The 16,991-nt window shown below is 38.1% G+C and overlaps 1 protein-coding gene across 1 annotated transcript in view; it reads right to left on the reverse strand.

Annotated features, from left to right (window-relative positions):
- LOC122222888 (synaptojanin 2 binding protein) overlaps window positions 1-16,991 on the reverse strand; it is a 33,617-nt gene that overhangs the window by 10,801 nt on the left and 5,825 nt on the right. Inside the window, exon 2 of the mRNA XM_042943654.1 lies at window positions 1,651-1,787. Within this exon, the coding sequence (XP_042799588.1) occupies window positions 1,651-1,787 (137 nt within the window). The remainder of the gene's footprint in view (window positions 1-1,650; window positions 1,788-16,991) is intronic.

Below are 16,991 nucleotides of genomic sequence, written 5' to 3' on the forward strand. Positions count from 1 at the left end.
TTTTCATGGACATTTATCTCCTACCATACCCTTTTAAAAAATTTGAGCGGACCTTCCCGTAATTTCTTTTCTCCGTGAGGCAATGACCCACATAAGTAAGGCCCCTCATCTCAGCTTATGTCTAATAAATTCTCTCATAGTGAGCTTTATGTCCTTTTTTCCCCTAATTCTATCCCTTATATTCAGTTTTTATATGAAACCATACATAAAATCTATTAATTCACATGCAACTTTCTGTTTAGGAGAACTAGTCTGAGCTCCTCATTTACCTCTTAGGAAGCAGTACAGTATACTGATTAAAAGTAAAGGCTCCAAATTCAGACAGACCAGTTTTAGCCCTCTGCCACCTACCAGCTGTGTGACCTTGGGCAAGCAGCTTGACTTCACTAAGAACTCAGCTTCTTTAGCTGCAAAATAGTCATAATAAACGTACCCACCTCGTAGGATTACCACAATATTAAACAAATTTAAAGTTCTCAGCATATTGCTCAGCATATGGTGCTTGAAAACTAACCATTCTCATTCTTCAATAATCTATCTTTTACCAAACTTTTTTGAATAACATGGTTGTCCTCTTAACCCCTATACTTTTCAAATGTAACCCAGGCCCCAGTTTCCTGGAGACAATGTGGTAAACGGCATTTTAAAATGCATAGTTTCTAACTATATGCTATACCTTTAACAACTCACTCTCAGATTTTCCTTAATGTACCATTCAAGCTGATTTCATGTTTTTAGGATATCTTTCTCCAGGGAGCCATAGGAAATAATCTGCTTGTAAGCTTCTCAGGATCGTTTTGGGATAAAGGTATTTATCACTGTACCTCTCAAATTAATAAACAGGATCTAGCAGCTCAATGGACTGAAAAGAGGCAAAACAGTTGGTGAGAAGGACGAAAATACGATGTTACCATCCAGGACACTGTATTTATATTTTGGATCAGCCAACCTTTCTGGGCTTGCCTGGATTTCTCAACCTGTTCATCTGTTAAATATATATTGAGCATTGTGCAAAGATACAAAAAATTTAAAAAGATCCAGTCCCTGCCCTTGAGGAACTTCTAGAACATTAAAAAAACAAAAACAAAAAACTAATGCTTACCATGTAGTGTCTTATTACAAAATATATAGCAGAGTGAAATGGGAGCACAGTGGACACATATCCAAATGAGAATGCATTCCAATTTCCAATTCTTAATAACAGGTGAGAAAGGATCTGAGTCTAAAAAGGACACTTTAATTCCTACCTTCCTTTTTTGTCTCTTTGGAGTAAAGGAAGACACACATTAGTGTTTCAATTAACAAAAGGGAGGTGATAAAGTATAACTGAAGAAAGACAACAATTGTGGGTTTTAAGTCCTTTTCCCCCATATCGGTCCCTCACCCTCCCTATTCCCTGTTTTTTAAACTTGGGTAAGTAGCTTCATATTCTGGACTTACAGGCCTTGCTATCAAGTGAGGTATTATCCTCCTTGCTCCATGGCAGGGCTGGAAAAGGTGACTGATCAAGGTCCCTCCCACCGAATTCTACAATCCAGAAATTTCCAGATCCAAAAAGGCAGGCAGAAATCTTCCCAAAGAAGGGGCCAAGGGTAAGAACTGGGGTCTAGGGAGCAAGGAACAGCGAAGGAGGCCGAAGCCAGTTCTCACCGAGAGGATCTTATCACCCTCCTGGAGCCGCCCATCCAGGGCCGCAGCCCCATTCTCTTTGATGCGGCTGACGTAGATGCCACTGTCGTTGGAGACATACTGCTGATCTGTCCCACCGACGATGTTGAAGCCCAGCCCTGAGAAAATCATGGAGGAGTTGTGAAGGAGAGAGTGGCGAAGAAGAAAGGGATAGAGAAGAAGAGGAAAAAGAAAGAGGAAAGGCCTAGTGGGGAGGGGAGGCTGGCGAGTCAACTGTGACGTAACTAGTCAATAGACCCAGGCAAGGTCAATGAAAAGTATCATCAACAGAGGTCAACAGTACCCAGAGTTGCCCACTTAGACCAGGCTAGACTAAAAATACAAACAGGGTAATCAACATAGTTTGTTGAGTATGAAAAGAAAAATCTATACTAAACTCAGTGAAAGAATAATGGTGATTCTTGTAAGATGTGCTTCTGTTCACATCTGATTTTGATTCTGTTGGTGGCTTTCAGAGGACCCAATTCTCGACTTTCTCGATATTAATGTAACAGGGTAAGCAGTGTTCATGAGAAGAAGCCATGCATTTAACTAATTAGCAAATGAGCTATTTTTTTTTAATACTTATTTAAGTAATCTCTACACACAAAGTGGGGCCTGAACTCACAACCCAGAGATAAAGCATTGTGCATGTTGTTCTGACTGAGCCAGCCAGGTGCCCCTGAACTATTTTCAATTTAGTGGAGGAGAGATTCCTAACCAAACCTTCCCCTTCATACTTCTCTTCTCCCAACCTTGAGGACAATTTGTGTATGGAGGTGTTTTGGAGGAAATGGTCTTAAGAGTTTCATTTTTTCTTCTACTTAGCATGAAGGGAACTAGGGAGGTAACTGAAGCTTCATGATGGGACCAAATCACCAAATTCACTCTTGTTTCCTTTTCTACTTTCAGTGCAAACAACTACATATTCAGGTAGTTTGCCAAGTTTTATCCACTGTAGAGAACGGACTACCCACTGATTAGCAACTTTCCATCTTGCCCCTCACCCTCACCCCTGGCAACTACCCTTCGATTCTTTGCTTCTGTGAGTCATTTAAATAGGTATAAAATTTCAGTTATGCAAGATGAGTAAGTTCTAGAGATCTGAGGTACAACATGGTGCCTACAGATAATAACAGTGTTACCGTACTCTTAAAAATCAGTTAAGAGAGTAGGTCTCATCTGACCACCAAAGTATCATTTCCACTCAGCTGTTGGAAGAATTTCACTTTACAAAACCACTTTTATAAAGGAAAGAAAAGGAAAAGAAAGAATATAAAAGAAAAGGAAAGAACCTCCTGGGGTTTTCTTTACGTCAGATACTGTAGAATTCATAGCCACAGTGAAAAGAGAAAAGGGTTTGGAAACAATGAAAAAACAAAAGTCTGGTGGCACGATTAGAAGGAATGGCCGTAATCACTAGCTTACTATTGGTTTCAACAGAAAAGATACTTAAGGAGACATACGTGGGCTTTCTTAAAAATTCTCGCCATTGATAGGACGAAAGCTTCCATGTAAAGCTCACAGTGTTAACACAAGTACTAGCAAATCAATCTGTGAGTGAAAGAAACACATGGCCAAAAGGAGAGAAGCAGCAGGAAACATCTCATTTACATAGCATACCTTGTGCACAGAGTCTCTGCAGGTAGAGAATGAAAAGGATTTAAGATACATGATAGAAAGCTACTTCTAGAAGATGACCATTTCAACTTCCTTGAAGGGTAGGGTATGAAAACTGAAGTTATTAAATGGTTTTTCTTAGAACACTCTTAATTTGTTTCATAGTGGGTGGGAAGTACTGGAAAGGGGATGGTGGGTAGTTATAACTATGAGAAAGGGGACGGTGGGTAGTTATGAGAGAAGACAGAAAGGTAGGTGAAGCCTGATTGTTGAAGGCTTTGAAACCACTTCAAAACTGTGACTGGTTTGAGCAAGGTGGCTGAGGACAACCAGCCTCTCACAATACTAGCACAAACTATTTGGAGCAAATCTTTCAAATCTAACATCTTTACTAAACACTATAGATGACTGGGGATTTGGGGAATAGGAAGCATGTGTTAAGCAGCCTAATGCAATATAATTGTTAGAAAGAGGCAGGAATTTGCTACTGTTATTCAAAGCTACAGAAGAGTGCCTAAAAAAAGGAGAGTGGGAGAAATCTAATCGAAATTTTCTATGAACACGTAAGTACAGTCTACTCTCACCCAGAAGTCACACTTCAATGGCATGTTTCTAAGCGATCGCTAGGTCAGTTGTAAATGCACTACGCCATTTAACATGAAAACTCTGAGGCTGGCAGGAAGTCTCTTTCTTCATTAAGAGCATTTACAGAACTGAACTCACCCATAATTCGAAGCATTGCTGAAATAAAATGGGAGTCACCAAAGCACTGGGCAGCAGTACTACCAATTCAAACCTGGGCCCTACATTAATCCCCAAGTCATCTGTTCATTAAAAATTCCCGATCATTTACTATGCGTCAGGCACGGTGTTATGTTCTGAGGAAGACATAAAGCTAAACTGGATAGTCCCTGCTTTAACCACAAACAGAAATTTACCCTCTTGCCTGTCCCTTTTAGATTGTGCAGAGGCTAATTAGAGGCAGAACACCTGGTCATAAATTCAACTCCATAACTTATCACATGTGTGGACTTACTAAGTCAGTGTACCTCTAATCCTCAGTTTCCTTTTTTGTAACATAAGGATTACAAGTTCTGCCCTCTCTACCTCAAAAGGTAATTGCTAGGGTCTAATAACATCAAATCTGAAAAAATCCTTCATAATCTACAAAGTAGTTACTGTAAGAGCAGTTGTCAATAAACAGTGGTGCCTGCTACAGCCCAAACTGGACAGTTTGATGGAAAAAAGATTAAAAAAGACACAGTACAAATGTGGAAAGTCCTAAAATATAAGAAGACAGATAAAAAGTCCACCCAACTATTAGAACAAGACTGGTTTGGAACCCAAACTTATTGAAATTAAGTATATCTATGGTGACCCAGACATCCCCATCATGAAGAGTTTCTAGCAAGGGTGGCATTTAAAATACACAACAGTCAGTCCAGCACATGTACCAATCAATTGCAACAGATGTCAGCTAGAAACAACCAGAAGGAGGGGCGCCTGGGTGGCGCAGTCGGTTAAGCGTCCGACTTCAGCCAGGTCACGATCTCGCAGTCCGTGAGTTCGAGCCCCGCGTCAGGCTCTGGGCTGATGGCTCGGAGCCTGGAGCCTGTTTCCGATTCTGTGTCTCCCTCTCTCTCTGCCCCTCCCCCGTTCATGCTCTGTCTCTCTCTGTCCCAAAAATAAATAAAAAACGTTGAAAAAAAAAAAAATTAAAAAAAAAAAAAAAAAAAAAAAAGAAACAACCAGAAGGAGAAGGGCTCTCCCAGTATATATCTGCTGATTACCAACTGTGTCTCAGGAAAATCTTCCATAAATAGGGTAGACCACCGATCCTAGTTTGTCTGGGAGTCTTGATGAATACCTGTTATAATTAAAATAGTCCCCTTCAACTTAAAAAGCATCTCATTTTGGACCACTGTGATCATCCTATCTATAAAGGATAATGTAAAAATGTTAACTGCAGCATGTTTTGTGGTAGGGTAAAACTGATGGTAATTTAGATGTCTATACTTTAGGGAACTGATAACTAAAATATAGTTAAAAGTCAGAAGCACTAAGTAATCATATCTAAGGTAACAGGGTTTTAAAATGTAATGTTGGTTATTAATAGCCCAATATCTTCTTATAAATTAGAAACCCATGCACACAAAACAGTATTACCTACTTACAAAAATGCATGTATATATAGGGGCACCTGGGTGGCTCAGTTGGTTAAGCATCTGACTCTCGATTTCAGCTCAGGTCATGATTTCACGGTTCATGAGATCGAGCCTCAAGTCGGACTCTGCCCTGACAATGCAAAGCCTTCTTGGGATTCTCTCTTTCCTTCTCTCTCTCTCTCAAAATAAATAAATATTTTTTAAAAAACACAAAAGACAAAAGTACATGTATTGTTAAAGACATGTAAAGACACGTTAGAATGGGTACCTATGGGGGAAAGGGTACAAGATGAAGTTTAGGGATAAAGGACAAAAATAAAACCAGAGAGGGACCTTGCATTTACTGATGATGACAATGTGTTATGGACCTAAAGGATACAATTAATTCAGCTCTCAGCATCTATAATCCAAAAGGTGCTGAGGGAGAGGAAAAAAGAAAAAGACTAGGACTCAATGGCTTTTTAAAAAGTGAGTGAATGAAGAAGTATTACATAGTGAACTCGGGTTATAATGTGCCAATCATTTTTTTTAAATGTGATAAGATTAAAATGCACTGCTTGGTCTCTAATTTGGAAAAGAAGTCTAAATGCAAGAAAGTAAAGATGGCATAAGAATTACACCACCGTAGGACTAGGAGAGAAAGAAAGTACATCTTGTATAGAAGCTTTGCAAAGTCAAACAAGAAATGCCTTCTTGTGGACACCCCCCAACCTGTCTCCAAGTCTGGACGTTGGGCTCATTTATGTATAAGAGCAGTAATAGTAGAAGCAACAGTTAATATTTACGGAGCATTTAATATGTACCAGCTACCATGCTATGCACTTTGCATACATTATCACATTTAATCTTCTCAACAAACAGGTGAAGTGATTATTACATTTTACAGATGAATTTGAAGATGAGGCATTAAGAGATTAAGTAATTTTGCAAAAGGTTAATCCGGATGTTTGATTCCAAAGTGTGAGTTTTAAATCATTTTGCCATACTCTATCGTTGTAGAAAATAGAAACAACTGCTTTAGGAAAAAAAATCTGCTAAGCAAGGCTGGCTATCTTGGGAGGCAACTTGTCTTTGGGCTGGCCGAACAAGCAATGTTGGAATAATGCTTGTAGAACAGTTCCCAACAGTAATATATTCCAGAGGAAGAACTGGTCATTCTGGAGTTCTGTCACTTTAATCTCGGTCCCTAGTGCTTACTTTCAGGCCAAAGAAAGAAAAGCCCTTCATTTATTTTAGATTCTTGTCTTTAAAATTTGTAAGTTATAAGGTAAAAAACAATGTTTAACCATATTGCTCTAGAAATAATTCTGGACATAATGAAAATGAAACAAAAGAGTCCATTAACACCAATGATGGTAGCCACTTCTTGAATTAGGGATACCAGATTAACAAACACCCTTATTTCCCTCACTATCAGCATGCAGGTTTTTGTTTTTGTTTTTTTTTTTTATCCCAAGATAATCTCACTAATTTTCCCTAGATGTCAATCAAACTCACTGTTTGTTTAGTGGTAAAATATATGTAACATAAAATTTAACTTTTTAGCCACTTTTTTAAAATGTTTATTTGTTTTTGAGAGGGAGAGAGAGAGAGAAAGAACCAGAGAGACAGAATCCCAAGCAGGCTCCCCACTGTGAGCACAGAGCCCGACCCAGGGTTCGAACTCACAAACCATGAAATCACGACCTGAGCTGAAACTGAATGGATGCTTAACCAACTGAGCCACCCGGTGCCTCTAGCCATTAAAAAAATTTTTTTAAATAATATTTTAATGTTTATTTATATTTGAGAGAGACAGAGTGTGAACAGGGGAGGGGCAGAGAGAGAGGGAGACAGAATCTGAAGCAGGCTCCAGGCTCTGAGCTGTCAGCACAGAGCCCGATGCGGGGCTCGAGCCCACAAACTGCAAGATCATGACCTTAGCCAAAGTCGGACACTTAACTGGCTGAGCCACCCAGGCACCCCTAAAAAATTTTTTTAATGTTTATTTATTTTTGAGAGAAAGACACAGCACGACTGGGGGAGGGGCAGAGACAGGGAGACACAGAATCTGAAGCAGGCTCCAGGCTGTAAGCTGTCAGCACAAAGCCCAATGCATGGCTTGAACTCACAAACCATGAGATCATAAACTGAGACGAAGTCCAACACTTAACCAACTGAGCCACCCACGCGACCTACCACTAGCCATTTTTGAATGTATAATTAAATGGCATTAAGTACAGGCACAATGTTGTGCAACCATCACCACTATCCATATCCAGAACTTTCTCATCATACTAAACAAAAATTCTGTACCCATTAAACAGTAGTTCCTCCCCTTCACCTTGGTAACCTCTATTATACTTTAGGTCTCTAGGAGTTTGCATATTCTGTATACCTCATGTAAGTGGAATCATACAATATTTGTTCTTTGGCGACTTGCTTCTTTTTCATTTAGCATAGTATCTTCCAGGTTCATCCATGTTGTAACATGTATCAGAATTTCGTTCTTTTTAAAGGCTGAATAATATTCCATTGTATGTACATACCATATTTTGTGTATCTACTCATCTCTCAGGGGACATTTGGTTATTTCCACATTTTGGCTACTGTGAATAATGCTATGAACATTGGTGTACAAGTATCTATTTGAGTCCCTGCTTTCAATTCCTTTGGGCAATTATCTAGGAACTGAATTGCTGGATCACATAGCAATTTTTTAACAATCTGAGGAACTGCTCAAATGTTTCCCACAGTGGCTGCATCATTTAAGATTCCAAGAAGCAATGCGCAGGGTTCAAATTTCTCCATATCCTTGCCAATACTTATTTTTACTTGTCTTTTAGATAATAGTCATTCTAGTGGATGTGAAGTGGTATATCATTGTGATTTTGATTTGCACTTTCCTAAGGCTGTGATTTTGAATATCTTTTCATGAGTTTATTGCCCCATATGCATATCTTCTCTGGAGATCTTTCAAGTCCTTTGCTTATTCTGAATTGGTTTTGTTGTTGTTGAGTTATAAGAGTTCTTTATATACTGGATATTAATCCATTATCAGATATATGACTTGCAAATATCTTCTCTCATTCTGTGTTATCTCTAACTCTGTGTCTTTTGATGCACAAAATTTTTAATTTTGGCAAAACCCAATTTATTTTTTTCGCTGCCTGTACATTTTGTGTCATAGCCAAAAAAAAAAAAAAAAAAAAAAAAAAAAAAAAAAAAAATCACCAAACTCAAAAATGTAAATATTTTTCCTATCTTTTAAAAGTTTTATAGTATTCACTTTGGGGGGGGGGGGGAGGGTGTAGGGGGACAGATAGTCTGCTCACTTGCTTATTTACTTATTTATAAGTTTTTATTTAAATTCCTGTTAGTAAACATACAGTGTAATATTAGTTTCAGGTGTGCAGTATATTCAACACTTCCATACAATACCCAGTGCTCATCACAACAAATGTACTTCTTAATCCCCATCACCTACTTAACCCATCCCCCGGCCCACCTCCTTTATGGTAACCCTCAGTTTGTTCTGTACAGTTAAGAGTCTGTTTCTTGGTTTGCCTCTCTCTCTTTTCCCTTTGCCCATTTGTTCTGTTTCTTAAATTTCACATACGAGTGAAATCATGTATTTGTCTTTCTCTGACTTATTTCACTTAGCATAATAGTCTCCAGCTCCATCCACGTTGTAAATGGCAAGATTTCATTCTTTTTTTTTATGGCTGAATAATATTCTATTGTGTAACATATATTCCAAATCTTCTTTATCCACTCATCAATCAATGGACAGTGTTAGCTCTTACATTTCGGTATCTGATGCACTTTTAATTTTTGTATGAGATGTAAGGCAAGAATCCAACTTCAGTGCTTTGCATTTGCAGATCCAGTTTTCCCAACACCATTTATTGGAAACTGTCCTTCCACACAACAAATGGTCTTGGCACCCTTTCCAAAATCATTTAACCGTATAGGAGAGGGTTTGTTTCTGGCCCCCCCTGTTTTATTCCACTGCTCTATATATCTGTCCTTATGTCAGGGCCACACTATTTGGAACACTGTAGCTTTGTAGTAAGGCTTGAAATCAGGAAGTTTTGAGTTCCCCAACTTTGCTTTTTCTTTTCAAGATTGCTCTGGCTATTAGGGGTCCTTTGACATTTCATACGAATTGTAGAGTGTGGTTTTCTATTTCTACAAAAAGGCTGATTAGATTTTGACAAAGATTGCATTACTATACAGAATGCTTTGATAGTATTGTCTGTCATCTTAACCATATTAAGTCTTCCAGTCCATGAATGTGGAATGTATTTCTACTTATTCATGTCTTCATTTTTTTTTCAGCCAAAATTTGTAGTTTTCAATGTACAAATTATTGCCCCCTTGGTTAAACTCACAAGTGTTTTATTCTTTTTGATGCTACTGTAAATGGAATTATTTACTTAATTTCCTTTTCAGGTTGTTCACTGTTAATGTATAGAAACTAAACTGATTTTGTGTGTTGAGTGTGTATCCTGCAACTTTACTCAATTTGTTATAAACCCTAACAGGTATTGTTTGTAGAACATTTAGAGTTTACTACATGTAAGATCATTTCATCTGTGACTAGAGACAATTTTACTTCTTTCTTTCCAATTTGTATGCCTTTTCTTTCTTTTTCTTGTCTAGCCATTCTGGTTAGGACTTTTAATACCATATTGAACAAAAGTGGTGAAAGCACACATCCTTGTCTTGTTCTTAATCTTAGCTTACATAAGTGAGTATGTTGTCAGCTGTGGATTCTTCATACATTGCCATCATCATGCTGAGGAAGTTTCCTTCAATTCCTAGTTTGCTTTTAACATGGAAAAGTGTTGAATATCTTTAAATGCTTTTTCTGTATCTGCTGAGATGATCATGTGGGTTTTTTCCTTCATTCTATTAATATGTTGTATTACTTTGAAGGATTTTTCTTTTATTGAATCATCTTTGCATTCATGGAATAAACCCCATTTTGTCATGGCCTATATTCCTCTTAATATGTTCCTAAATTAAAACAATGTAGCTCTATGATCACCCTAGCGACCTACGTGAACCCAATTTCTGATCACAACCACAGGGAGCAGGACCCAAGCAGAACCAAGTTTATTTCTGGACTCTCTATCAAAATCAATCAACTGAGTTGATGAAATGGGGATTATAGTCTGGAGAGGGTGAGGTCGCTGGAAGCTGCAGGGCAAAGTTCTGGAAAGGAGGAAGGGAGGCAGAAAAAAAAAGAGATCCAGGTATCTTCATGAGTCTTTACGAAGTACTAGCCCATGCAGATGCTGAGTCAAACTCCAGAAGACTGGAAAAACAAAAACTAGGAAGTTGTATGCTGGATAATTCTCAGAGTTCAAAAAGGGCAGGGAGATTTTCAAGTTCTGTCCAGCCAGAATGGAAATCCTCAGTGATTCACTTGAAAATTCTGTGGATACTCACTTAGAACATAACTCATTTGTAGAGTTGAACTATCCCTGAAGTAAATACGACTTTAGAATCATCCTAGAAAAGGTTACAAACAGGCCTTCAGGAGGTCAAACTGATCTACAAGTTACTTAACTGCCTGCTAACACAAAGTTCAGCACTGTAACATTAACAATGTTCCTGTAATAAAACAAAATGCAGACAGGCAACAACGTAATAGTCACAATATCCAGAATCTAAAAATTAACATGCTAAGAAGAAAACACGACCCATAATCAAGAGAAAAATCAATCATGAGAAACAAAACCAGAAACAATAAAGAATGAAACAGGCAGACAAGGATGTTTAAAAGGTTATTATAACTATGTGGAAATAATTAAAGGAAGTTAAACATAATGAAAAAATGGAAGATTTTTTTTCAAGTCTTTAATCCATTTCGAGTTGATTTTTGTATATGGTATAAGGGAGTGGTTCAGTTTCATCCTTGTTCACGTTTGCATGTTTTTTGCGTTCTGTCCAGTTTTTCCAATACCATTTTTGAAGAGACTATCTTTTCCCTATTATATATTCTTAGCCTCTTTGTTACAAATTAATTGACCATACATACATGGGTTTATTTCTGGGCTATTTTGTTCCACTGATGTATATATGAAAATGAAAGTTGAAAAAAAAAAAAAAAGAAAACTCACAGATTTTGAAAACTACAATATCTGAAAGGAAAAATACACTAGATGTGATTAATAGCCAATGTGATACCACAAGAGAAAAGATCAATGAGCCTGAAGACATAGAAGGGACCCACAGTAACATGTAGGATAAAAGCAATATGTAACTGGAGTTCCAGAAGGAGAGGAAAAGGGAAACAAAAAACGTTTGAAGAATCTACTGACTCAAATTTGTGAAAAACATACACAAGCAGATCCAAGAAGCTCCACAAACTCCAATCAGAATAAACAGAAAAGAAAAAAAACAAACAGCAAAGTATATCATAACCATACTGCTCAACACCAGATATAAAGAGAATCTTGAAAGCAGTCACAGGGGAAAAGGACAAGTATATACTAAGGAGCAAAGATGAGAATGACACCAGACTTCTCCTCAGAAACTATACAAGCCTTAAGTCAATGCAACATCATCTTTAAAATGCTAAAAGAGCGGTGGGTGCCTGGGTGGCCCAGTCAGTTAAGTGTCCAACTTCGGCTCAGGTCATGATCTTGTGGTTCCTGAGTTTGAGCCCCGTGTCGGGCTCTGTGCTGACAAGTCGGGAGCCTAGAGCCTGCTTCAGGTTCTGTGTCTCCCTCTCTGCCCCTCCCCTGCTCACGCTCTGTCTCTCTCTCTCAAAAATAAATAAACATTAAAAATATTTTTTAATAAATAAAATGCTAAAATAAAAATATAATTTAGAATTTCATGTCCAGTGAATACAGCCTTCAAAAGAAAGGCAAAATAAATATTTTTTTTCAGAAAATCAAAAGCAGGGAGAATTTGTCACAAGCAGATCTGCACTATGATAAATGTTAAAGGAAATCCTTCAGACAAAAGAGGAATAATACTGAACAGAAACTGGATCTATACGCAGGAATGAATACCACCAGAAATCATAAATACATGGATAAACACTAGTGAAAAGGAAAGGGATGGACACACACTACGCAGGGGAACTGGCCCTATGAATATTATAAAAAGTAGACTTCAGAATAAAGAATATTACAGAGAATAAAAAAGGACCCTTCCTAATGAAAAAAGTCCATTCACCAAGATGACATTAAAACACAAAATATGACCTGGGTGCCTTGGTGGCTCACAGTCAGCGGAGCATCCAACTCTTGATTTTGGTTCTGGTCATGATCTCAGGGTCATTGAACAGAGCCCTGTGTCAGGCTCTGTGCTGAGCATGGAGCCTCCTTAAGATTCTCTCTCTCTCCCTCTGTTCCTCCCCCACTCATGCTCTATCTCCCTCTCTAAAATAAAATAAAGGTTAAAACATTAAATATAAACACACCAGATAAGAGAACTTAAATATTAATGGAGCAACAACTGAAATGAGAAAAAGGCAAATAAAAAACGACAGGTGCAGATTTCAACACTTAGCAACTGATAGAACAAAAAAAAAAATCAGTAAAAATACAGAACACTTGAGCAAAACTAAGAACCAACTTCATGTAATTTATCTTTACAGAACAGCACACACAACAATTATGGAATAAACATTCCTTTCTAATGCACAGGTAATGTTCACAAAGATTGGCCAAAGGCTGCTCCATAAGTAAATCTCAATAAATTTCAAAAGACAGACTTAAATCAGAAGTCAGCAAAAATTGGGGCACCTGGGTGGCTCAGTCGGTTAAGCATCTAACTTCAGCTCAGGTCATGATCTCCTTCATGGGTTCAAGCTCCACATCAGGTTCTGTGCTGACAGCTCAGAGCCTGGAGCCTGCTTCAGATTCTATGTCTCCCTCTCTCTCTCTGCCCCTCCCCCGATTGCTCTCTTTCTCTCTCTCTCTCTCGAAAATAAACATTAAAATATTAAAAAAAGAAAAAAAGAAATCAGCAAAAATAATTGTATTAGTTTTCTTGGACTGCCAAAACAAAATACTACAGACCGTATGGCTGAAATTCTGTTCTGGAGGCTTGGGAAGTCCAATGTCAAAGTACCAGCAAGACAAATTTCATGCTGAGGCCTCTTCTCTTGATGTGTAAGTGGCCACCATCTCATTGTGTGCTCACCTGACTTCTTTGTGAGTTCTGAGAGAGAGATTGTGCGCACATGCACAAGCGTGCACTCTCTGGGTCTCTATAAGGACACTGATTCTATAGGATCAAGGCTCCATCCTTAACTTCATTTAACTTTAATTACTTCTGTAAAGACCTTATCTCCAAATACAGTCATATTGAGGGTTAAGGTTTCAACATCTGAATTTCCCAGGGGGGTGGGCACATGGGGACAAACATTCAGTCCATAACAATAAGATATTGAAAAAAATCCCTCAATGTTTGGAAAACAACCTATGAGTTAAAGATGAAACTATAAAGGAAAATAGAAAACATTTTAGCTGAATGACAATGACATCACCATATATTAAAAATTGTGGGATGGAGCTAAAGCAACATTTAGAGGGAAATTTACAGCTTTACATGCTCACAATAGAAAAGAAATAATTAAAAGGTATAAAATCAATGATCTTAAATTCTATCTTAAGAAGCTAAAAAAAAAAAACCCCAGTAAGTTAAACCTAAAGGAAGAAAAGAAGAAAATAATAAAATAAAAGCAGACTCAATAACATAGAGGGGAGCCTGGGTAGCTCAATCAGAGTCCGACTTTGGCTCAGGTCATGATCTCACTGCTCGTGGGTTCAAGCCCTGCATCAGGCTCTGTGCTGACAGCTTGCAGCCGGGAGCCTGGAGCCTGCTTGGGATTCTGTCTCCATCTCTCTGCCCCTCCCCCACTCATGCTCTGTCTCTAATATAAATAAAACATTAAAAACATTCTTTTTATTTAACAGAGCCAAAAGAAAGTTCTTTGAAAGGATTAATAAAGTTGATGAACTGCTAGCAAGACTAATCCAGAAAATGTAATTTCACAAATTACCAATTTCCAGAATACAAAATGGATTATCACTATATATATCCTAAAGATATTAAAGGGATAAGGGAATATTGTGAATAATTATGGTATATTAGATAAAATGGGAAAATTCTTTCCAAAAAAATCACAAGTTATCAAAACTGACTCAAGAAGAAACAGAATATCTGAATATCCCATCTATTAGAAATATCTTCAAGGGGCACCTGGGTGGCTCAGTCATTAAGCATCTGACTTTGGTTCAGGTCATGATCTTACAGTTGGTGAGTTCGAGTCCCACACTGGGTGAACTTTTGCCCCACTTCTCCCTCCCCCACCCCCATCCCTCCTGGGACTCTCTCTCTGCCCATTGCTCACTTGCACCCTCTCTCTCTCAAAAAAAATACCTTCAAGTGTATTAAAGATATTGAATTCATAATAAAAAAAGTATTCCCACAGAGACAACTTCAGGCCTCAAGTGTTACATAAGTATGTTATAGCAAACATTTAAGGAAGAAATAATTCCCTTATGTAAAAAATTCCACAATACATTCAGTAATTTCACAAAATGTTTCTCAATCCACTTTATGAGAACAAGGTAATCTTGATACCAAAACATGAAACACAGGTTATAACATAACTACAGAAAAATATTCTGTATATGGACTCAAAAATCCTCAAGAAAATATTAGCAAAATGAATCCAGCAATATATAAAGGACGAATGTAGGGTTCACCTAAGGAATGTAAGTAAAGTGGTTTTTACATTGGTCAGTCAAATGAATAAATCCACCAGTTAATAAAGAAAAAAATCATGATTATTTCAGCATATGCAGAAATAGCAGGTGGCAAAACTCAACACCTTTTCATGATAAAAATTCTTGGCAAACTGAAAATACAAGGAAATGTCAAGTCTGATTAAAAGCATCTACAAACAGCTAACATCCCTAAAACTAGGTACAAGGAAAGGATGTCCACTCTCTCCACTAGTATTTAGCATTGTACTGGAGGTCCTAGTCAACACATGGGGCACCTGAGTGGCTCAGCTGGTTGAGTGTCTGACTTCAGCTCAGGTCATGATTCTGTCATTCTGAGCCCCATGTCAGGCTCTGCACTGACAGCTCGGAGCCTGGAGCTCCAAGGAGGTCCCATGCACCACTCCTGTTTCAATTTGCAGAACACAATGAACTTTTCTGACTTTTGCCAAATGGACACATTCTTCCACTTAGGACTGAAACAGAGATACTGTAACACCTGTTAGTTAAATAGCCAATCCTGCACTAGATAACCAGTTTAAACTCTGCCAGCACCCTTATGATGGTCTCAAAACAAGTTATGTCACCTTGTGGTTTTTACCTTTAAAAGCCTGTACTCCTGGCTCACAATTCAGGGCACAGTTTCCATTTCAGCTGACTCTGTCTCCCAGGGAAACCCCAAATCAACATTTTGGTTACTTTATAGCCTCCTCTTCTTGAATGACAGCTCCTTAACTTCTCTCTGAAATACCTATGTAGGCACCTTTAGTCTCTCATTCCAGGATAAGCTTTTGCTCAAACACTGAACAAATGTATATGCCAGGTCTCCACTGGATCATGTCTCCATTTGATTCCTTGCTTTCAAAATGTTTCAATCTCGTCATTTTTTTGCCTTATACTACAATCTGTACACTCCCCCACTACCCTCTTTTCAACTTGCTCCTACTCTATTGCTTCTTGCCCAAAATATGGTAATCTGTATGCTGTAGCAGGCATGAATACACCACAGTTTCCTACAAGGGGGAGAATGATATTATCTACTTTGTTTCCAAAACATTTCCTAAGACATTTAGTATGGTCTTGAGTCTTATTCTGTGACTCTACAAGGAACAGAACATATCTTAATGAAGGTCCATAGCTATTTTGGTTATTCTACCTCAAGGGAACTTGGTATATGCCTATCATAATTAATTATTCTCCTATTGAACTGCAAAATTCTTAAAAATTGGGATCTTTTATTCTTTATTCTAGTATCTATAATTGTTTTTTTTAAGTTTTTTAAATGTTTTTTTATTTTTGAGGAAGAGAGACAAAGCATAAGCAGGGGAGGGGCAGAGAGAGAGAAAGGGAGACACAGAATCTGAAGCAGGCTCAGGCTCTGAGCTGTCAGCACAGAACCCAACGCGGGGCTCGAACCCACAAACCGTGAGATCGTGACCTGAGCCGAAGTCAGATGCTCAACCGACTGAGCCACCCAGGCGCCCCCTAATATCTATAATTCTTAATCACGGTGTAGGCACATAGCAAACACTAAATGAATGCTTTTAAAAACAGCTACCTTTATTTCCGAGTCTCCTGAAACCAACAGTTTGTTCTGATTCTATCATCTTGGATCTTTTTCCTCAGTAAGTAATTTTGTACTTATTCAAATACAGTCAGTGGCTACTTTTCTGCCTAGTCATGTGGATTTAAAAAATGCTTTTTTTTTTTTTTTTTTTTTTAAGCTTATTTATTTTGAGAGAGAGAGAAAGCATGCCCAGGAGGGGCAGAGAGTGGGAGAGAGAAAGAATCCCAAGCAGGC

Source organism: Panthera leo, chromosome B3 (genome assembly GCF_018350215.1).
Source record: "Panthera leo isolate Ple1 chromosome B3, P.leo_Ple1_pat1.1, whole genome shotgun sequence".
Classification (NCBI taxonomy): domain Eukaryota; kingdom Metazoa; phylum Chordata; class Mammalia; order Carnivora; family Felidae; genus Panthera; species Panthera leo.